The sequence below is a fragment of the Gymnoscopelus braueri genome (genome assembly GCF_963280865.1).
Source record: "Gymnoscopelus braueri genome assembly, chromosome: 10".
Taxonomy (NCBI): domain Eukaryota; kingdom Metazoa; phylum Chordata; class Actinopteri; order Myctophiformes; family Myctophidae; genus Gymnoscopelus; species Gymnoscopelus braueri.
Window position 1 is genome coordinate 54,532,067 of NC_137611.1, and position 24,497 is coordinate 54,556,563.

Below are 24,497 nucleotides of genomic sequence, written 5' to 3' on the forward strand. Positions count from 1 at the left end.
TGTGTCTCAGAGGAGGGCTGTGGATAGTTCAGGAACTTGACTACCAGTGACATCATCGGTAGGCAGGTTTGGTCATTTCTCTTTTTTTATCAATGCAAGAACAACGGCTTCTATTTCAGCATGCTAACTTTCCAGGAAGAGAAAGGCTGTAGTTTCTATTAGCTTAGAATCCCCATCGATGATGTCACTGGTAGGCAGGTTTCTGTACTGTCCACACAGCCCGCCAATGAGACACAGAGGGAATAGACAGAAATTGTGCCTTCTTAAAATGAGCACTAGTGAGAAGTTGAAAATGGTGTGCTCCTTTAAGTGGTTAACACACAAACCTGTCCTTTTCATAATGAATCACTGTGTGTGTGTGTGTGTGTGTGTGTGTGTTCAGGTCTGTTGGATGGTAAACACTGCAGCCTCCCTCACCTCAGTGGCAAGACGTTTGTCTACAACGGGGCGGAGCAGCGGGTGGAGCTGTGCGTGGACGCCGTCGGTCACTTCCCCGTCGGGCCTGACGTAGAGGAGCTGGTGAAGGAGGCGCTGGCCGACTCCGCCTCCTCCGGGCGGAGCCGCGACGGAAGCCCCGCCCACACGGGTGGAGGAGGCGGCGTCCTGAGGCTGGGCAGCGGAGGCGTGGTCAGGAAGAAGGAGCACGCCCAGAACATCACCGCCTTCCAGGGCAAAGGTCACTCGCTGGGGAGCGGCGGCACGGGGGGCTCCTCACCCCAGGAGCACCGGCCAATCACGCGGCAGCACAGCAGCGGGGTGGACCTGAGCAACAGTGTGACTCGGGGGGCGGAGCTGTGGCAGATTCCGGAGGAGGTGGGGCTGGGGGGCGGGGTCAGGGAGCTAGTGCGCGTGGCGCCGGGTGTGGCCACGTCCCGCGACAGCCGGGGGGCGCTGCTGGACCCCGGCTACGTGGAGGAGCAGAGACGCAGGCTGCTGGAGAACGTCTCCAACATACAGGCCTCCATGGACCGACACCTGAGGCAGCAGCAGCAGCAGCAAGGCTCCCAGGGGCCCAAAGAGGCCCCCCGGGGGCCCCCGGTCGCCAGGCAGCGGACAGATGGGGCGGATAAAGCGGCCGGCGCCGAGTCTGTGCCTCCCAGCCAATCGGTGCCTCCGGCGGTGTCTTCCATGGACGTGTCGGCGCTCCCTCCAGAAGCACAAGGTGGCGCCGCACCGGCGGCGGCAGTGGCCGACGGCCTCCCGAAAGAGGACGAGGAGGAGATGGAGAGCCAGGATAACGAGGAGCTCCGCCTCCCCACCACCGAGCCCATGGACCACTCCTGATCCAGGCTGTTGGCCTCCGCTCCGGTTCGGGATCCAATCAGCTCGTGGTTCTTTGGTTGTTTGTTTTACTGCATGAAGAGTAGAATGAATGAAGAAGGTTCTCCTCAACGGCCGTCGATCTCATCGCTAACGCAGCCGGCTTGGCGCTGCCGCTAACGCACCGAGGGCTGCTGGGAGGCAGGAGGGGCTACTGGGAGGTTTACTGGGAGGGTCCGGGAACGCGTCTTGGTGTGTGAAAAGCATTCCTGTAGATAGGATCCATCCTACTCCGAGTCTTAACTCTGAAAGCGACAACACAGCAGAAGTTATTGAACGCTTAGGGCTGCTACATACTCCAAACGACGCCTAACCTTTTTCCCCGGTTTCGGCGCCAAACAAAGTTCGGAAAGACGAAACCATTTTATACTTCCCTCTCTTGAGTTCTGGTGGACAGTGTGTGTATGTGTTATCTCTCGCCATGAATTCATTGCCATCTAGTTGTGTTCATGGTCGATCAGAGAGGGATTATAAAGTTGTTTGCACCTCCTAACCTCCCCAGCCAACATCTCTTCAAAACGATCCATTGTTCGCTGCTGGTAGAATCAAGCTTTTGGGGCAGAAAGGATGCAGAAAGAAGCTTCGGGGCAGAATGCGGAAACGAAACAAAACTAACTAAACCACTCCCACCTTTGAGCCTAGCTGAACAAAGTTGGGACGTCAGTTGGAGTATGCTGCAGCCTTTACCCCACCCTTTCCACACCCCCTCTACACCCAACACTACTGTGCTGCAAAACATTGCTTTAGTCAATTTCATAACCAACCACCCAACCCACCCCTGTAGCTGCAGCAGTCAGAGCGACGTTTAATTTATATTCCGTAGTATGACCGTGTTGCTTGCTGACTTTTATTTCCTTTTTTCATAATTTTTCTCCCAATTTAGTACTTTCAATTCCCTTTACATATCTATTGCCATTTCACTGCAGTTAGCCGTTCGTGGGTTGAGTGCAGACGACCACGTGTCTCCTCCGATACGCGTGACGTCGAGATCGCTTCTCTTCCCCTGACGGTGAGGAGTTTCACCGGGAGGACGTAACGCATGCGGAAGAACACTCTTATTCCTCCCAGTTCCACACCCCACTCGGAACAGGCTCCCCGACCAAGTTGTAGGTGTCATTCATGCAGAGACAGACAGGGGAGGGAAGCCGGGCAGGGAGGGAAATATTTGTCACTGCATGGCATGCACTCCTACAGGCTGTGGGCGGAGCTTGTCGGTGGGGAATGTTGACCGGGGGGAGTAGGACAGAGGCACTACGTCCTTTCGGTGGGGGCTCCTTACTGGCAGGTGAGCCAGTAGGATACAACGGCAGTGGCGACACAGAAATGTGTGCGGAGGAATTCATTGGCATAGTGACTAAACTGGGAGAAAAAGGGGTGAAAAATAATCTAAATAAAATAACAACAAAAAAGGACTTCTTGTCGGTAAGCAACCCTGTGGTGCGACGGATTCTAAATAGAGCCTGAACGGTCAGCATTTGGTTCAATTCACTTCTCTGCTTTCTCTCGGAGAGGAGGAGCTTCCTGGCATCCCACCATAACTCATAACCTGTCATCATTTCTCAGAGTCGACGTCTATTAATGTGTGTAGGATCTGAATTCATTGGGGTTTGAAGAATGACATGCATTATGTATCACATTTAATCGATGGTTCATTATTTGATTCCATGTGTCTTTCTCAAGAGCAATGAGGATGTATTGTTCCCCAAAAATAGCAACAATAATGACCAAAGATTACAGTATGGTCCCCTATATCTGTCACCTGATATTAACACCCCTCAGCCAATACATGATGTACTATCATACTATACTAGATAAATAATATACTATGTATCAACTTCCAAACTACTACACCAATAATAATAATTATAATAATTATAATAACATCCTAAAAGGAAATTCTCTCTTTCAAGAGAGCTTCCTCCTCTTCCATTCTGTGACAGAATTATTTAACCACTTAAAACGCTACATACTTAGTTGACCGGAGTACCCCAGGGCTCTGCTCCTTTTTTCCCCCCCTCTACGCCAAATCTCTTGGGTAAAAATAGCCGATTGTAAGCTTGTAGATCGGCTATTTTCGCCAAATGTTCACCCCCCGAATAGTGACGCTAAGGTTCATGTGGTTACGTCTGTTTTGCCCCAAGTAATGTGTTGATTCAAGCTGGACTCCTAGATGTTTGACAGGTGTGTGTGGGGGACCTGTGTGTTCGTAAAACTAGGATGAAACTACACTCACTTTAAAGCTGAAGTGAACACATATTTTACTTTATCTTATGTTAGTTTGCCTAGATCAACGTCGGGTCCAAATGGAACCCGGAAGGGTCCATTTGGTTCCGTTTGTACACTCTCAGAGTTAAAGAAACACTGAGGATTTTACAGGGTAGATTCAGGTCTCTTGAGATTAAAAATGGTATCAAACGGGGGTCCTTGGCCTAATGCATATCAAACTAGGGGGTCCTTGAAATGGAAAAAGGTCGAAGAATCACTGACCCAGATGTCCTCCTTGCTCTTGAAACGACCTGGTCAGCTTAACCGCCTTAAAAAAGCTTTTTGTTTTTTTTGGAACGATGTTTAAACTACAACAAAGACGCCGGCTCATCTTATAGTGTCCAATCCGGTGTGCCGGCGTCTTCAAATAACTTTATTGACATTGGTGTCCTACTGGACAACAGGGTCTAAAATGTCTCAACGGAAGAGTAGGGAGAACCACACCTCCAACCGATGCACATGTACTAGTTATATTGTAGTAAAGGGAACACTTACCCATTTTCAACCTTATCTTCATATAACTGGTCCTCACTAATGCTCATTATAAGCCGTTTCTGTCTGCTCTCGGCATGTCTCATATTGGTGGGCTGTGGGCGGTTCAGAAACTTGCCTACCAGTGACCTCTTCGATGGAGATATTCCAAGTTAAAGGATCACCCAAAAAATGACTTATTTTCTATCAATTACACACCCCATGAAGCCTTGAATGCTGAGATTCTTTAGTTTTTGACGCATTCCTGAGCCAATAATTTGTTGACCGGGTGTATTTCCGGTAGGAGACTCAAAGAGACTCCTTTGAGTCTCCTACCGGATACATTTAATGTATCCGGTAGGAGACTCAAAGGAGTCTCTTTGAGTTGCTAATGTCATTAGCGTCTTTTCACCGGAAATCAAATTATTGGCTTAGGAATGCGACAAAAATCAAAAAAATCGCCATTAAATCAATGCTTCGTGGGGTGTGTAATTGATAGAAAATAAGTCATTTTTTGGATGAACTACTCCTTAAATAGAAACTGCAGCCTTTCTCTTCCCGGAAAGTTAGCATGCTGAAATAGAAGCCATTGTTCTGGCATAAAATAACACAAAGAATTGATTGATTGATTGAAATGACCAAACCTGCCTATACCAATGATGTCATTGGTATAGGCAGGTTTCTGAGCTGTCCACAGCCCCTCCTCCGAGACACAGTGAATAGGCAGAAACGGTGCCATCTTATAACAAGCATTAGTGAGGAGCAATTATGTGAAGATAAGATTGAAAGGGGCTTGTTTAACCATACAGATTGGTTACAGTAACATTTCATTCATTACAATGTGTGTGGGATTGTAGCTTTTGAAGTCCTTGGTTTCAGCAGTAATAGGCCAGGTAGTGTCTGGTCTCTTAAGGTTTACTGTCTTCTGATGTGAATCACAGGTCGTTTTCTTTTTTGACAATAATATTTTTCGTTTGCTTTTTTTCTTCAAGTGAACAAAGAAAAAAAAAAACAGTCTCAGACTTTATAGCACTTTGACAAAACAGAGGTAATAACATTGCAGATACCACACTAGCTACTAGCTGTACATTGCATCGATATAGTGCTGTGGTCTTCTCAAAAGTGGGGTCCTTGGGACCCTCAGGGTTTCAAAATGGAACCGTTAACAGGTCTAACTCTGCGAGTGTAGAAAATGGAACCAAATGGGCCCGTACGGGTCCATTTGGTTCCATTTTGTACACTCAGTGTTATGGGGGTTCATAGTGGTTTGAGAACCACTGAAAATAGTGAACGGTGTTGACAGACAGACAGATGTAATACAGTTGCATCACAAGACGACACTGTTGTAACAAACCTGACGTTTGTTTGTTTTTTTGTTTAGTTTTTTGCCTGCTGTATACTAACTCCATTGCGTTGCCACTTGTATGATAATAGTATATATTGTAGTATACTTTGACTTGTACAGAAACACGATTTGTTCAGCACTTCATTTTGTTTTTTGTTATTAAACTTTCTCTCTGGTTTGCTAATAAATAAAGATAATGGATGATGATAAAAAGACGGCTTCAAACATGGCTGTTTGCATGTGTGACACATTTTTCTGCGCAACAATAAAAGTACCTCCTGGATGTGTTTTTGTATGTTGTGGTCAATGGTAAATTTCCGGTACTCAAATTTGTACCAGTTGTCAAACCTTTTTCAAAAGTAGGCTTGTAGATCGGCTGTTTTCGAATAGATGAGGTATAAAATAGGGCTTACTTTTCGGGTAATGTGGGTTTTGTAATCTAAATCTACAAAGAAACTGTAACTTAAGTTTTCGAATAATTGTAGTGGAGTAAAAAGTACATTTGCCTCTGAGATGTAGTGGAGTAGTAGTATAAAGTATTGAAAAATCGACATACTAGGTAAAAGTACCAATTTTGCTTTGCTGAAGTACAGTACTTGAGTAAAAGTACTTACTTTGCACCACTGTTCATTTCAATATAAGAATATACAACATTTGGGTCAAATGTAGGTAGCGACTGGCGTTAGAAGTACTCTTGATTTTTTTAAAGTAGTGTAATCCACATGCTGATGTGCAGGCCTCCACAGTACACGCCTTAATGAGCAATACACAGTGACACCCAGTGGCTTAATTAGGCTACTGCCTTACAGTAGCATTGCCACAATGACGAAATACTCAGTTTAATCAAATGTCTTGTAATCAGTAATGCATTAATGTGTTCATCCCTTTAATGTTGCAGCTGGTAAAGATGGGGCTGATTTTGAACATGTGCTGCTTGGTAGACTAACCTTTAATAATGTATCATTTATAATTTGTTGGAAAATTATACTAACAAGGTGCTTCAACAGATAAGGCACCCTCCTATGTAAGCCAATTGAAGTTCAAACTCCATTTTAACCATATCAGATTAATTGAAAACACATCCCTTTTTCTGGTGACTGATATTGTCCTTCTAATGCATGTTCGACTCTTTGAAAACATGTCCCTGCTTCTGGTGACCGATAATGTACCAATTTTGTTTATATATATAAAAAGGTAATTTGAAAAACACTGCCCCCTCACCTCACGTATTAGGACAATATCAGTCACCAGAAGCAGGGACGTTCAATGGTCTTATATACTAGATGAAATGAATATCAAATATCTAAATATTGAATCAAGCAACTTAAAATCTATCTACGGTGCACACAAAAGCCTAAGTATACATTAAAATCCCTTTAAGAGGTTTAAATTAGATAGGCTATCACATGACTCCATTCCTCACAAAATCCAACAGGTTCTTTAATGAACATTCACATACAAAATGTTAGTCTATGTTTCAAAAAATATAATTTCACAGATATTTCATTGACTCCTTTCAATTCACATGAAACCACAGAATTACAACAATAAAGACACTTTGTACATGTCAGTCCACTGAGTCCAGGAGTGAAACCTCACTGTATACAATAATCAGTACAGTATTATGTTTAATACTACATGAGAAGGCATAACACAAGTCATTTCTATTTGATTTAAATTTGACAATGTTTGCAGTTACATGTCGGTGTCGTGTCGCACACCGAAAATAGCAGATCTACCAGATCGCAGCACGTCACATTGTGAGCTTATAGATCTAAAATGTTCATTGCTGTACTGTATGCTAGTCTGAAAAACACATTCTAATAACTGCTGCGGGTTTATTCCACTCACTGTCAAAAGTTGAGGGTTCCATTCTCTGTAGAGAGCAAGGCACTACCACCGTCATCCATGTTAATGATGAATGGACAGCAGAATCAATCATAAATCAGCAGACTAGAATAAACATTTCAATCACATTAAGAGGGTTTTAAGTGGGATGAATCCCCGTTGATGGGATTCAAATGAAAACCACATCAATACAGAACACATGATGGTTGTGTTTTATAAATGTTCAATGGAGAAAACACGTTTTATAAATGTGTTTGTCTAGTGTTTCGTTTGCCCCTACCCCTCGACGAAAGACTCCTCATCGCAACACATGACAAGTATAACAGTCCTAGACTGTGAGGAAGTTAAGGAAATAAGCGCTAACGTCTTGTTTACCATCTTCACCGTAATGTTCCATGGATGAATTACCGTTCATAATGTAGTTTTTCCTATGGCACTGCTTTTCACCCTGTGTATGTGCAAGCTTACAACTCACTTGGTTCGTTTTAGAAACACAATGATCCACGTGGGGCCGTTGTTTTCCGTGATTTTACAACAGCAAAGAGGGTAGGAAGCCCTCCGCTCCGCATTGGGATTCCTACGCCTCCTGTGGCTTATTGCTTTAATAACTGTGGTCCTCAGATAGTTTCGCGTAACCGTCTTTCAGAGATCTCTGCCTAGTGCTGATAGGAAGGCAGAGATAGGTGGAGATATCTGATTGGCTATGTGAGACTAGTCCCCAGAAGGATAGAAGACCATGTTGTGTGTGTGTGTGTGTGTGTGTGTGTGTGTGTGTGTGTGTGTGTGTCTGTGTGTGTGTGTGTGTGTGTGTGTGTGTGTGTGTGTGTGTGTGTGTGTGTGAAATGAGACTGTATTGTTAATAAAGCGTCATAGAAGCTTCAAACAGGTGGTGGAGGTCTTCCTCGGTGTGTTCTCTGGGAGACAGCTTGGTCACTCTCTCCTGAAACACAGGCCCAAAAAAAACACATTCAAACCGGGGTCTCCCAGGGCTCTGTACTACAACGGCTGCATTCTCGAATCAGCGGGGTCACATTGCACTCCTCATGTGAACACGCACGCACGCACGCACGCACGCACGCACGCACGCACTCACGCAGGCAGGCAGGCAGGCACGCACGCATGGACCTGAGCTGTGTCAAATCACTGTCCTGCGTGTCGCATCGAAAAAAGTCACGGGCGTTCGTGCACGTGAAACGAACACGTACATTTCACACGATCGCGCCAGCTTGTCATTAAAGGTAGGGTAAGTGATGTTTTGGTAATTTATTTCTTTTTGTTAAAAGGTTAAAGTACTATATTCTGATAGTAAGCATTGCTACAGAGTGTTTGTTCGGTCACAGGGGTCTCTCCAGCTCTTTAATATAAATACATCCAGAGCAGCAGAATATAAATACATTTTCAGGTAGGTGACAACATTTAAGCCAATCAGGAGAGAGCACTGAAAATGCATTTTCTGTTTAATGAAGAGCTGGAGAGACATGGGAGACTCCTTTTACTGAACAAACACTTCAGCAATGAGTACTATCAGAATATAGAGCTATTTAACACTTATTTTAACCAAAGTAAATCACTTACCCTACCTTTAATTCTGCCTGTCAGATTGCCCGTGCCTCCCTACATGCCTGCTCGCCTCTAATTTTCAAATAAATAACAGTCGCTTCCCATGGTGAAAAGATCTTTATTTCATGTATAAAATATGTACCTGAGGAATGGTTCCTTTGACCAGTCCAGGGATGTCGTCTTTAGTGTAACCCACGGCGCTCAGCCCGTCATCGACTTCCAGGTCGTACAGGAACTTCCTCAGAGTGTCGGCCAGTATCGGCCCGGCATCCTCCATCTTAGCCATGCTGATGTCAGCACCTGAAACCAATAACACTCACATTTTAAAGGCCTTGACTATAATGTGCATGTATATTTTTGTATTTTGATATTTTCAATCTTTGTTAACAACTTGAACCCCAGCATGTCTATTCTGGGGGCAGCATTCACCAAAAAATAGCAGATCTACAAGCTCGAAATGCATCGCGTTTTGTAGGTCGGACAGATTTGTCAGACTACAGTTGTAACTCAAGTGCGTTTCACTAAGACTAGAGGGTTTAAGTAGTTGAAATTCAATACAATAATACTGTGTGGCCTAAATACATGGATAAATCAATGCAACACATGCGACAAGTGGGTCTTCATAACAGTCAGCGATGTTACCTAGGATCTGTGCTGCCTCCAGGTGGCGCTCTGGACACATGCTGGCAGTGAAGTTAAACACCGCAGGAGAGGTGAGGACCACCGACAGACCATGAGGCTGTGAATACACACATATAAACACACATATATAAAACACACGTATACACACGTATACAGTGTATACGTGTGTATACTATACACACACACACACACACACACACTCAAACACAGTCACGCAATCAATTCTAGATAGTGTTGCAGATTAGCGTGGTTGTCTGTTTAATTGATGTACTGTATCTATGCTGTTAATAAGACCTTAGTTTTATAGTTCACAGAGTTGTCTAGTTTTTAGAGTGGGCTTAGGGATCAATGTATGTTCTTTGTTGTTAAATCTGTTTGTACAGGACCAAGGACCACAATGCAAATAACTCTCAGACTTTATTGTCTTCTTATCCTTGGCGTGTTATTTCAGTGAATGCATTGTATTTTACTTGTATTTCTCTTTATTAACATAAACGTTCAAACCAATCAATAGGCAATAGTATAGAATTTAAATTGTCCATCTCCACAACCATGAATAAAGTGTGCAGACTCACCACTACAGCGTGATCCACGTTGTATCCTTTAGCCCTGTAGGTCTTCACATTACCAGCGATGGGGTATGACATGCCATGACTACAGAAACATAAATAATATCAACCACTAGAGGGAAGCAGACACTCAACAATTGATGGCTACATTTTTTTAAACCAGGACACCAGGTTGAAAGTGGTTATAATATATATATTTTAGGGTATGGAATTGGCTGCTATTGGGAAATAAGTGCACACAAAGGACTGATTACTTACTTACTACTTACTAAGATACATAGATAGTTGTCTATCACCGGTTCTCAAAGTGGGGACCCCACTACCCGTGGTCTCAAACGACCCCCAAATGAATATGAATTTGGCTACAGACCCCCATCTGAAAATATTTTGTGTCAGGGACCTCCATACAAGATTTGTTTTAAACACAATCCACTTTCTTCACATTTTCCTTTCAATATTCTTTTTAAAATAGCAGATCTACAAGATCAAAACGCGTCGCAATGCTTGTCGGTCGGCTATTTACAAACGGCCTAAGTATTAGTTAAAGTGGTTAAACAGATTTTTATGCTATATTTACACATTTTGCTGGGGACCCCCTGGAACCCCCTCAAGGACCCCTGGGGGTCCCCAGACCCAACTTTGAGAACCACTGCCCTAGGGGTCCTTGAGGGGGTTCCAGGGGGTAAACGATCAATAGTTAGGAACCAAATGGACCCTTACAGGTCTGTAACTCTGAGAGGGTCTATTTGTACACTCTCAGAGGGGTCAGGGGGTAATGCAGACCAAACTGGGGGTCCTTCAAATTAAAACGTTTGAGAATCACTTATCTAGTCCAGGGGTCTTCAACGTTTTAAGGCCAAAGACGCCTTAGTTGTGAGTGAGATGAAGCAGGGAGCCCCACTACTGCATTTACTGTATAACCTATCTTTTCATTATTTCTTTATGAAATGCTTTTTGAGAGGCTTTCAATTGTTTTTTTTTGTTTTTTTTACCAGAGATGGACTCCTGCGTTTCCAAATCCAATCCCTGCAAACACACTGGCCAGATGCATGTTGGACCTGGCCTCCTTGTCCTCCCGGTCAGCCACTGACCTGCAATGATCAATAACATTATCAATACATAAATGAATTCATCAATCAATCACATTGGTGAAGAAAGCAAACAGATGACAGACAGAATAAATACAATTATGATTATGACAAACGTAGTAATGTGTAAAAGGTCTCTGCAGGAAACATGAAAGGGAGACAGTGTAGGAGAGACAGACGGTAAGAAAACTGAGAGGGAGACAGTGTAGGAGAGACAGACAATAGGAAAGCTGAGAGGGAGATAGTGTAGGAGAGACAGACAGTAGGAAAGCTGAGAGGGAGATAGTGTAGGAGAGACAGACAGTAGGAAAGCTGAGAGGGAGACAGTGTAGGAGAGACAGAAAGTAAGAAAACAGAGAGACAGACAGGGTAGGAGAGACAGACAGTAGGAAAGCTGAGAGGGAGACAGTGTAGAAGAGACAGACAGTAAGAGAGCTGAGTTGGGAGTAGGGCTGTCAACTTTCCTCAGAAATGATATTCGAATATTGGTCTTAAAAATTGGCAGATATTCGAATATATTCGAATATTATTATTATAATGTAAACAGTACAAAAAACAATGTATTGAGTGCTCGGATCCAATAAAACATATCTTTTGTTTGTTTTTATAACTTGAGACATGAGTTTTTTTGTATGTCCCTGTCAAATAAACATTAAAAAAATATTCGAACATTAATTTTCATATTCGAATATACATATTTTCCCAATATTCAAATAATATTCGAATATCGAATATTCGTTTGACAGCCCTAGTTGGGAGACAGTGTAGGAGAGACAGACAGTAGAAAAGCTGAGAGACAGACAGTGTAGAAGAGACAGACAGTAGGATAGCTGAGAGGAAGACAGTGTAGGAGAGACAGACAGTAGGGAAGCTGAGAGGAAGACAGTGTAGGAGAGACAGACAGTGTAGAAGACACAGACAGTAGTACAGCTGGGTGTAATGTGATGTTATTGTACCGTTTCATGTATTTGGCCACCACATTGAGTGCGTGCCTGGACCAGACATCACTGATGGGGTTGCTGCCCTGGTAGGCTGGTCTGTTGAGGGGGTTTGGAGGACAGGGCTTTCGCTCGTTGTAGGGCAGAGCAGTGTACGACTCCAGAGCATGGCTGCGACGCAGGACAAACATGAATTAACATACTATTCTTCTATCTATAAATGCACCGAATCTCAGTCTGCCTACAGTATGCATGGATTAAAGCAAAATAAAATCTCACGACTGAAAAAAATGTGTATGGCCAAGTCCTATTATAACATTTGTGAAACAGTGTGAAAGGAGCCCCCCACAGTAGCGCTGTTTCCTAAACAATGAACACAATATGTAAATTTGGTTTTAGTAATATTGTTTCTGCCTTGAAAAAAACACAGACTGAGGCTTTAGCCTTTGCTTTTATGAAATATCCGAGATATTAGGGTTTTATGGAATATGCTTCTGAACATATTGCTAGTTTGACCACTTCAAATGCTCTAATCTTTCAAAATAATAATTGAAAATAGCCTATTCGCAGACGCATTGCGAGCTTGTAGATCGTCTATTTTCGCTGCGCAACATGCTTCCATAGAAAACATGCTGGCTTCTTTTGAATCCAAATGACTGAAGTCAGTCATGGTGACTGAGAACTTGAATCCATGAGTATGTGTTTCTGGCTGTCCTCTTCATATCGAGAGCCGTCCAGACTGATCGACTTCAAACTTGGCGTGTGTATTGCTGAGGGCCCAAGGGTGTGTTAATTGCCAAGTGGGAAGTCGGTCAGACTGGCGGTTGTCCAGAACAAAAAATCCAGCAAACAATGGAACAGGAGTGCACACCAGCGGTGAGGAGGTGCTGACCACGGGAGATATATAACTATTTAAAAGAGAGGAGGTCGCACAGCTCGTAGCCACGATGCAATAACCTTTCTTATTTACGCTCGACAACAACCTTTCGACATAAGTCTTCTTCAGAACCAAACTTCTCTCTGTCATAGTACTTGGAGGCCAGTCTATGACGTCATGTGTTCAGAACACATGCAATATTATGCAATACCGGTTGTTGTACCTGTTGTCAGAGTACTACTTGCAGTGCAGTACCCATTAGTACTTGGAGACCGGTTTATGATGTCAGTGCTATGATGTCATATTAGTGACATCAGGAATCTCCATATAGGGACACACACAGACAGACAGACACACAGATTTGTGGATTTTCGGTTCTGGACAACCACTGGTACGACCGACTTCCCACAAGGCACTGCCCTCCGTACCCCAGGTTTGAAGTCGTTCGGTCGATTGGTTCTCGCCTCGGGATATACGGGGTACAGACAGGCAGACAGAGATTTTGTGGATTTATAGTTAGCTCCATGTTGGAGCCGCCCTAGTGTAGCGGTTAGAGCACACACTTTTCGTGCTGATGGTCGTGGGTTCGAACTCTGCCTTAGGTCCACGTTAGTAAGGATCAAATGGGTTCAGATCTGTGCCTTAACTCCTGAGGAGGCACATCTGAAGCCTGTCCTGGACAGGACTCTCCACAGACGTATGAAAAAAAGAGATAGTTAAATTCATATTGCTTGCTTGTCAGCTTGACAGATGACAGGTTCATTATTAACCTGGTTTCTTTGAGACACTACACTACATTGTTCTCTCAGTCTTTACTTGACCTCTCACCCTGTCGTTGGTTAACTAGGGTTCATGTAGCTTCTTCTAATCTTGTACTTTGCAAGTCATGGTGGGTAAGAGTGTCCGCTAAATGACTACACTGTAAACTGTAAATTCGATCACCTTTCACCAGCGGCACAGATACAAACCTAATCATGTGACATTGACTTTTCACCTCAGTTAATGTGTGACATCATTATTGCTGGGGGCTCAGAGGGCCACCAGTCAATCCCAGATGTGGGAGAAAGGTGGACACGTTCACATGGTAGACATGTGGACATGTGACCGAAAAGGTTGCCGTTAACCCATTAAGACCTGGAACGCATGTGTCATTTTTTGATTTGAGCTAAAAAGCATTATTTTACACTTTGGCTATTAAAAAATTGCAGATATACAAGCTCAAAGCACAAAATATTTTAAGATTGGGGTCGGTGGCCAAATACATATCATTTTGGGGGTCCTTGACATGAAAAAGTTTGAGAACCACTGATATAGAAACAAACATTTTTCAGAATACAGTTAGGATTTAGAGGGCATTTGTAGAATTGGCTTCAGGTCTTAATGGGTTAAGAGTCTCCAGTTTGTCTGGGGAAATCTGGCTAGTAAATGAGTTAAGAGCACTTTAGCCCGATATACTTTGTCGCACAGAGAATAGTGAAAATAGCAGATCAATAATAGCAGATCTATATCTAACCACCAATATGTTTACACTGACATGCCTGATACATGCTGCTACATTACGTCTGACCTGTACATGAGACTATTATGCACAAAGGTCTATGCTCTATATCTGTAAGTGTTCAAGGACCCCAATGGAAACAAGCCATAGGCTTTCTTGGGTTTTAAATCCTCTTAGCTGACCTTGTTTTGAACTGTACTTCTGTACTCCTATGCTTTTTTGCAAACTGCTAATAAAGTATTCAATCAATCAATCAATCAATTCTATTACTGCACCTTGTGTATATCTGTTATTATATCTGCTGCTATTTTAACCTCACAAAAGGGTTTTCTTGTTCTTTCTTTTTATCTTCTATTCTTCTTCCCTTTCTTGAAAACTACAAATTATGGAGCTTGTATGACTTTTCTTTTTTTTCCACCCACTGTTTTCCTCCTGTGAACCTGTGATGGGACAATACATTGGAAGTAGACTCACCACAGAACATCAAATCCACTGTTGGCTGCTACTCTCGCTGGCATGTGAAGAGTGTGGAGAGGATCCACCATGCCCAGGGTTGGTTTGAGGGCCCTGCTGGCAATACCTGAACACACAAAACACCACCCCAAAACACATTAATACACCCCCAAACACCACCCCAAAACACATTAATACACCCCCAAACACCACCCCAAAACACATTAATACTCCCCCAAACACCACCCCAAAACACATTAATAGCTGAACACATAACCCCAAACACCACCCCCAAAACACATTAATACACCCCACAACACATATTAATACAACCCAAACGACACCCCAAAACACATTAATACACCCCCAAACACCACCCAAAGCACATTAATTTCCTGAACACACAATACCCCAAACACCACCCCTGTTAGGGGTTAGGGGTGGTGTTTTTTTCTTTCTCCAGACGTACCAGTTTTTGCCTTCAGATCTTCAAAGTCAAAAATAGCAACACCAGTCGTCTCACTTCCGGTTCCAGCAGTCGTAGGAACTGAAGAGGAAAACATAAATATTCATTAGTATTTATACATTTATTTATTATTAGACATAATAGAAACACTGTTCTGTAGGTGTATGATTTCTGTGCTCTGCAGATATATTTGTGTGTGTTTATCTACTGTATGTATCCATGCAATCATGAAGCATAGAATAAGTATGCTTTTAATCCAGGGGTTCCCAACCTTTTTTCCTTGGAGCCCCCCTCTTACATGACACCCACACATGCGCACACAAACACACTTGTGTTTTCCAGACATGCTAGCCACTTGACCTTTGGCGTTCTACTTTTTTTTTAGGACACAAAGGCCAAATGACAGGGCAGGGAGACATTTTTGTTTTTCATCTAAAGCATTAATATCTGTGAGTAAATAATAAATATATAAGCGGTTTATTTCACAAAATAATGTATTGGTATTTACAAATCATCAATATGTGTATGAACTCCTGAGTCAAAAGTTCATAAAGTCCAGCTCTGGAATAAAAACTTAAAGTTGTACAATGCAAAATCACAAATAACGATTTTTAGCAACCTCTGCTGGTCACTACCGTCACTGCATACAATTTCCCTAGTCCTCGATTACCCAGAATTCCATTCGTTTTCACCGGAAGCCGGAAGCGTTTCAAAAAGCGATCTTTTAATTGTTTTATACTATCTACGGATCGTTTCTCTTAGCCAGTGGAGCATTAGTTACCATGAGCTGTGCTTTCTTTTTCTGTTCTTTTTCGATCTCCCAATCCTACATTATCTTAAAATCAGCGTGAGGTTCCTTTTTGTTAATAGCGCGGTAGTTCCTGGCCAAACAGGAAACCGTTGCGGTAGTTCCTGAGGACGTCGGCCACGACGTCATGACGTTGGCCAGGAACGTCATTTTCCTGGGAAAGTCCCCCCCGTACACGTTCAATAGAAAATATATAAATAAAAGGCTTCCGGGGGTGATATTCACGGAGTGGGTGTTGTGAAACTTTTGCCACTCGCAAAAGATATACAATTTAACTTTAGTTTTGTTGAAAACGTTACCTAGTATTACTTTAATTCACAGGAAAAAGGCAGAGGAGAAAATGGTGACATCAGCTGGTTCAGAATGGACGTCGACTTTACTTTTCCTGTGGATCTACCGTGTGGATATTCCCTGTGAAAGTTACAGCCCTTTGTGGACCATGTGGTTGAACCTGTTTGCACTTTATCTCTTGTACAATGCACTGACACCCTTTTGCACCTTAATGTCTAATCTTATGTACATAGTTGCTGCTTTGTGGACCTACCAAAGTGCTACTTACCACCTTACCACTTCTGTGCCTTACCTTATGGACCTTTTGTCTAACCTGTACATACTTATACAGCTGGAATATGCTATGTGGATATATATTTTCACCTACAGTATCCCTGACCTGTTTCTATTTACTGTTTTTCTCCTTGCTCTCCCTGACACTTTTCCTGAAAACAATCAAAAACGATGGAGCTTGTTGCACAGAAACAAATTTCCCCCACTTCTTTACACCTGTAAGCCTGTGATGTGACAATAACGTTTATTCTGATTCTGAGCCAGGGCAGTGTCGGTAGGGCAATGAGGCAACTGTGGCCTCAGGGTAAATCATTTTTCAAGGGCATAAGGCCAAACTGAGGGGCCACGGTGAAATTCCTGCCCTGCTCATAACTCGTTGTGAGTGTAGCTCGGCTGTTTTTGTGACTTTTCTGAAACGTTTTGACCCGCAGTGGTCTTTGGCGCCGCAAGGCGGACCCCAGGTTGGGAAACACCGTTGTGGGGTAATATGTCGTTTTTAAAGGTGTACCTAGAACTATGCTTTTTTTAAAAGGTGCGGTACAGTAAAAACTACAGTAATTTTAAAATGTATGATCTATGTATTCTTTTAAAGTGTACCTGCGATCAGAGGTTTCAGATCCTTATTGATGGGTATTCCTTTCCCGATGGGAGCGTTGACGAAGTCCAGGAAGTCTGCCTCAGGGTGGCACGCGTACAGATTGGCTGCTTTGCAGGTGTCAATCACAGAGCCCCCGCCCACTGCTACGAAAACGTCAAAGGACTCTCGCTTGGCAAACGCAATGGCCTCCTTAAAACTTAGAGAGAGAGAGAGAGATAGAGACAGACAGACAGACAGAGAGGGACAGACAGAGGTGTCATGTGATTACCAATGCTACTAATGCTAATGCTACTAAAACTAATAAACACTGCAGTGGCATTAAGCCCTCAATCCAACACTAATCACAAGATTACAACATTCCTGTGGTGTAATGCCATCCAACCATGAACACATTTACACTGTTCTCTACATTTAAACACACAAATTACACATCCTTTTGTTTTACTTTCTTTTTATCCCAAAGTGTACATTACGTCAATTCCCAATTTCCCTCACACACTTGTGTGTTCCCTGTCACTGTCTGAGCCCTACAGGGGATCATGTATGGGGGGGGGGGTTCCCAAGAATCAAGAATAGAATCCCACCCTCGAACACGACCAATAGTGTTCGTTGGGGAACCAGGCCAAGCCGGAGTCTCCAAAGAATCCAAGGTGACAGGCAGGAACTTCACCCCTGTGGCCTGTGCCAGGGTTCCTTTTACTACCCATGTTGTTCTTTGCTATTTTACTTGTAAAAATTTTATGGATGTATTTCGTATTGGTTATATTTTTCTGTATGTCTGTGCTATCCCCCCCCCCCAACACATGGCACTCAGTTATAATAATAATCTCTCAGATATACAAAATATGTTAGTTTTTTAAATAAAAATGAAATCTATCACACGTCAATGACTGACACGCACGAGCGTACGCACACACACACACACAACACCCGCGTGCGTGCGCACACGCACACACACACACACACACACACACACACACACACACACACACACACACACACACACACACACACACAATACAGCAGGCAGATTAAGACATGCAGGTCGGCATGGTCAGAGGTGGGAGGTGTTAGTGTTAAAGTGGGAGGGGCTAAGGGTCAGCAGAGGAGGGGTCAGTGTGTATGTATACCTGCTGTCTGTAGGCTCCACTCGGACGTTGTCGTACAGCTTATAATTAACTCCGTTCTGGGTCAGGGACTCCAGGACGGCCTTGATGGGAGGCAGGGTCACCAGGTTCTTGTCCGTCATCAGACACACATTACGAGCTCCCATGTTCTGGAGGTCCTGCAGGGAGACAGCCGTAGAGAGGAACTATTGTTTGTTTGTTTGTTTACCTTTACCTTATGTCTAATCTCATGTTCATCAAGAATCACAAGATGACCACAGATGGACACAGACTAGGATTGCCTCATAGGTTGTGCTTGAAATGCTGCATTAAAGGGATAGTTCACCCAAAAAAATATTTTTTTTCTATCGATTAGTCACCCCATGGAGACTTGATTTCATGGATATAAGCCAATAATTTGATGACCAGCGGACCGGTAGGCAGCGGTTCCGGTAGGAGACACAAAGGAGACTGCCGGTCATCAAATTATTGGCTTGAATGGGACAAAAACAAAAAAATATCCATGAATTCAAGTCTCCATGGGGTGACTAATCGATTTAAAAAAAAACATTTTGGGGGTGAACGATCCCTTTAAGAATGATGACACTCGTGTCTAACGGTCTGTGATTCAAATAGAGATGAGAGAACAGACTGGACATAATTCGGACCGCATTATGAATTCTGATGATGGAGGCAGGATGCTCATATTGAAACACGTTGTGAGTGGCTAGATAAGACCTAGAATGTTGTGTACTTCATGCTGAATAAAAAGTGAACATGCAGACTGGTCTGTCACTGCTTGGGGTGCCTTGCTCCTCGAGAGATTCCACCACAGTGGTTTATTATAATACAAGACAGACTTAGAGTCACTCAGACCGCTTTGTGCGATGCACCTCGGTCCCCTTGATAAAGTGACACCCGTCTGCTGTGTAATTACACGCTGAGGAAGGCTCACGCAGAAACGTGTCTGTGTGCCAGTGCTGCTCGTGTGGCATATAAGAAATCAGAAGATTTTGAAGTGAGAGCTGGTCATCTTGTGATTCTTATTTAAAGCAGCACTATGTAACTTTTTTTTTATAAATACATTTTAATTTAGTCCAATCTGTATGGTAGAGTATGTTAATTAATACAATATAACTTATACAATTGGGGTGGTTGTATTTTGTCTCCCTGCTCTTCTATTGAGACATTTAGATCGTGTCAAAGGTCACGTCTCACCTAGACACAGGATCTGACACGAATTTTGACCTGAACGTCTAGATTCAATATATCCCCTGAGCAAGCAGGCAGGCTCTATTAGCTCTACGGTAAAAAAAGAATCAGCACTTGCGCAGGAAACCAGGTTCAAATCTGGGTAAAAGAGGAAAGTTACATAGTGCTGCTTTAACTTCATTTGAACTGTGAACCCAGTAAAACACTGTTGTTTGACGAGTGATCGCATTTACTTTGTAATCTCATGCACATACCTGGCTACTTTTTTATAGCCTGGTTCCAGACGAATCTGCCATTGCAAAAAAAATTGCCCATGGCAGATTAGGTCTTAGTCTGGCCATGCCAGGCTAACTTTTGTATGCTATAATATGCTACTGTATGCTCTCCCTCTCTCTGCCCCTGTCCTGAAAACCGCAAACGATGGAGCTTGCATGAAAAAGAATGTCCCCCACTTCTTGTAAACCTGTGATGTGACAATAAAGCTGATCCTGTAGTACTGTAATTAAGTACAGGTGTGAAGTACATTTATTTTCCATTTTTCGATACTTCAAAGTACTTATACTCCACTACATCTCAGGGACAAATACTACTTTTTACTCCACACTGGTTCGAACTACGTTACCATGCCGATCTCTCTGGTGACGCCCTCTCCATATCGGATGTTGGAGCTGGCCATCTGACAAGGAGACGTCACAATGTTAAAGGAGTATTTTAACACATTTAAATCTGAGACATCACAAAATAAAAATGTGTCGTCAGTATGAGATTATTTACAGGATTATATTACAAGTGTAAAATAAAAACAGCAGATCATACGAAGATTAGGAAGTACAGTTTGGAGTGATTTTTATCAGTAAGTGATTACCTCAAATGCATACTCAGTTTTCCTGACAGTGCATGCTGCAGCTCCAGCCCCTGAGATAAAATCATGATTAATAACAATGAGCATAAATCATTAATGTCCATGTGGTTTCATAACAGAATAACAATAATCATAGGGTTAATAACAATTAGCATAACTCATTATATTCATACGTGTGGTTTTATAACAGAACAACATGAATAACAATTATCATAACTCGTAATAAAAATAATAATAACATTACCTTGATGGAAGGTATTGGAGTGGGCGGGGCATCTGCAACTGTTGATAAAACAAATTATTTCAGATTAATACTACTATACTACTATTAAATAGAAAGTAGTAAGTTATATTCACTTTAAGTAACTTTTTGAATAAAGTGTACGTAGTTTTAATGCAACATACTTTTCACTTTTACTCAAGTATGTTTGTGAGGGAAAAAAGCTACTTTTGCCCCTTTACATTTGGCCAAATGTAAAGGAGTAAAAGTAATATTCTTTTCAAATTATTTGGCTACATTCAGCTTGTTACTTTTATTTTTACCTTTATGTTTTTTATTAAACACACATTCAGTTTGTTTCATTCTCAAAGAGACTTTAGCCAAAGAGACAGACTGGATGTTTATTTCTATTGGACAAGCATTTATAATTTAATATTTTGTATACATTTTAATACATTAATACACTGATTATTAAAACAATACATCAGATCATATGAAGTTCCTCGGTCATTACTTGAGTAGTCTTTTCACTAGATACTGTCTTTTACTCTTACCTAAGTAATTATTTGGATGATTACTTTTACTTCTACTCTCCCCACCTCTGCTACTACAGTAGGCCTATAATTGTAGCCTCAGGGCACCATTGTGTTTATATTTATTTATATTATTTTCTATTCATGTTTATTTTATAAATGAGGGGCCAAATAAAAACATTTTTAATGACATGTAAATGCCTAATATTTCTACAATTGCTACAAAATGACAGCCATTCATTTTGGGCATAAACAAGAAAGTTGAAGAGTACATCTTTGTCTGATAATGGTCAAATGATGTATACTTTAATTCAGTTCAGACCATTGTCCACAGCATACATTTATTCTTTACTTTTTCTAATTGTTTTGGGGGAAAAAGCCAATTTGACATTGAGATGCCCACATGTTTAGGTCCCCACTCAACTTGTACTGAGGAGATAATGTGGAGTGGTAGTAACCATATGCTTTATTTATATTCCTAATTTCCTCTACTAATAATAATAGAATACTATTTATTACACTATTAGCCTACTACTGTAATAGAATACTATTAAACTATTACTACTTCAATAGAATACTATTAAACTACTACTTATATTACTACTGTACTAGAATACTATATTAAACTACTAGAGGATATTATACTCAACAAGTCTTAAACAACTTTAGTTTTAAGTCTTTTAACTTTTCTAAGACTCCAGCTGTCCAGCACTATGGTAGTACGATTGTGTCGCTGGTCAAAAAGAACAGATCTACAAGCTATCGACGTGTAGCTCCGCGAAGCGTTGATAGCTTGTAGATCTGTTCTTTTTGTGGAGCAACACCATCGGACTATAAAGTATAAACTGTGAGTCCTTGCAGCTCTGCAACGTGACAGCAACACGTTTTAAAACAACACGAAAAAAATACATTAAATAAAATATTAAAAAAATTATTAAAAACTCACGCGGCTCTCTCCAGTTGTCTGAGTAGGTGCACAACTTTGTCTCGTCCTGCCATTGTTAATTATTATTTTAATTATTAATGTTGTGTTAATGTGTTCTGCAGCAGGTCCTTTCTGAAGATGTGAGCGTTGTTGCTTCACTGAGGGGTGTGTAGATCCACTTTATTATCCCATAGCGCGGAGCGGACGCGCTCTGTGATTGGCTGCTTGGTTTGTTATGTAAAACTTGTATCTGAACTTTAACTAGCCTACCATCTGAGATGTAAAATATCAGGAATATTATCAATTACTGTTACCGCTGCTGAATAAATTTAGGGCTGATTTAATATTTTATTAATTTATCCTTTATCATATAAAATATAATATATGAAAAGTGTTCCTTTTATCCACTACTTTTTCATTTTTCAATTTTGTGTTTATTTATTCATTTAGTCATTAATTTGTATCGTTAATTTTGCTCTTCACGTGCTGCTGCTGTTTACCTGAATGTTTAGATTTCTCAGAAACAAACGTCGAGTCAGCCAGTTGCCTGGCAACCAACAAACCAATAACAGCGCGGATGTCCCTCCCGGCTATGGGTTCTATTGTGGTATGTAACCTCAGGTTATGAAGCACAAATCTATGGTGAAGCAGTGTGCCCCCTGCTGTTCACAAAAGTGAAGACATTGAGGTGAAAGTTCACTGGACAGACCCATCATGGACAGACCCAAAGCCTCCTGTTTGGTGGACAGTCAGGGGACAGTTATGTAGCCTACAGTATATAGCCTACTCAAGTATTAAGTGGAAATTACGAAGTGCATTTTCTTCTTAATATCAATGCATTGCTGTATTGAAATGTAGACCCCCCCCAAAAAAAAAGAAAATAAGAAAAAACTAAGAAAATGAAATACATTTTCAGACATTTTCAAAAATAGCACATCTAAGGCCACAATATTGGGAGCTTATAAATCTGCTATTTTCACAAAATTTGAAAGAGAGCTTAAAGGAGTAGTTCACCCCCAAAATACCTTTTTTTCTATGGATTACTCACCCCATGGAGCCTTGAATTCATGGATATTTTTTTGTTTTTGTCGCATTCCTTCCTTTATTATTTGATTATAATAAATTTAGCCCCATTGATTCCGGTAGGAGACACAAATGCATTTGTGTCTCCTACCGGAATCAATGGGGACAAATTTATTATAATCAAATTATTGGCTTAGGAATGCCACAAAAACAAAAATAAATCCATGAATTCAAGGCTTCATGGGGTGTGCAATTGATAGAAAATAAGTCATTTTTTGGGTGAACTCCTCCTTTAAGTGGTTTATTCACAATATATTTGTGAAAAGTTTGAGTCCCTTCCTAGAAATGGAGTGGAGTTAAAAGTATATTTGTATTTGAAATGTAGTGGAGTGAAAGTCATGAGCTTGCACAATGAAAACATTTTAAAATTGAAAAAATCCCAAAAATGAAATTAAGTCCACTACTCAAGTAAATGTACAGGTACTTGCTTTATACTGCCCACCACTGTTAGTAATAAACATAAAGTTCACAGAGATATACGATATATATGGTTATTTATTAGTCCACTGATGACTCATTGTGAAGATAGTTGTCTTTGCTGCTCAGGAAGAAAAGGCTGTAGAACTACTAAAGACCAGAAATGTTTAATGTGTAATTAAATCCAAGTCAATAACCACATCAAACTAAATGAAAAGAGCATCCGCAAGCACTCAATGTTTTCAATTAGACAGTGGACAGTGAATGATGTATAAAATGCTGATGGAACATCACTTCATTAGCCTTAAAGTGAGCTGCAGTTTTTATTTTCCCCCTGTGGATGGAGCCTTGAATAAGGACATGATCCAAAGAACAACAATTACTGACCAAAAACTGTAAATAAATAAAATATATTGTAGCCTACCTGTTTAAGTAAAAGACAAGATGAACCTCTAAGAGGTTCATCATGTCTTTTACCGTATTTCTGTATCCCACTATTAATACTGTACTTTTATTTAAAAAAATATATATATATCTTGTGTTATAATTATCTGTGTGGAACACATGTCCCAGCAACATAATGATTCTCAATGCAGAACACCTGTGTCAATCATGTGCATTTGCAGCATGCTGTTGGCCAAACCTGGACTGTCAGAGGTCATGAGCTGTTTTATTTTCTTTACTAGAAAATTATTTATTATCATTTTAGTGTTTTGTCTCTATTTTGTTTTGATGTGTTTTGTCATTTTAATCTCTCTCTCTCTCTCTCTCTCTCTCTCTCTCTCTCTCTCTCTCTCTCTCTCTCTCTCTCTCTCTCTCCTTCTTATTC

General features: G+C 41.6%; 2 protein-coding genes across 3 annotated transcripts in view; one reads left to right on the forward strand and one right to left on the reverse strand.

Moving 5' to 3' along the window:
- Positions 1–10,755, forward strand: part of LOC308093278 (deubiquitinating protein VCPIP1-like) — a 24,927-nt gene extending 14,172 nt beyond the window's left edge. Inside the window, exons 3-5 of one of the 2 annotated variants that reach the window (XM_080439560.1) lie at positions 383–4,336; positions 4,372–5,225; positions 10,743–10,755. In XM_080439560.1, the coding sequence (XP_080295686.1) occupies positions 383–1,284 (902 nt within the window). In that variant the 3' untranslated portion in view covers positions 1,285–4,336; positions 4,372–5,225; positions 10,743–10,755. Of the gene's footprint in view, positions 1–382; positions 5,226–10,742 lie in introns of both variants that reach the window. The other variant, XM_080439559.1, reaches the window with a different exon arrangement.
- adhfe1 (alcohol dehydrogenase iron containing 1) lies at positions 6,817–22,325 on the reverse strand. The gene is made up of 14 exons (XM_080439565.1): positions 22,190–22,325; positions 20,735–20,772; positions 20,494–20,543; positions 20,251–20,304; positions 18,441–18,595; positions 17,310–17,506; positions 15,344–15,421; positions 14,896–15,001; positions 12,065–12,217; positions 11,013–11,111; positions 10,027–10,105; positions 9,452–9,548; positions 8,952–9,109; positions 6,817–8,189 (listed from the first exon to the last, which is right to left on the reverse strand). Exons 1-14 carry the CDS (start codon positions 22,240–22,242, stop codon positions 8,106–8,108), a joined length of 1,401 nt encoding a protein of 466 aa, XP_080295691.1. The 5' UTR covers positions 22,243–22,325; the 3' UTR covers positions 6,817–8,105.
- Between the last annotated feature and the right edge of the window lie 2,172 nt (positions 22,326–24,497).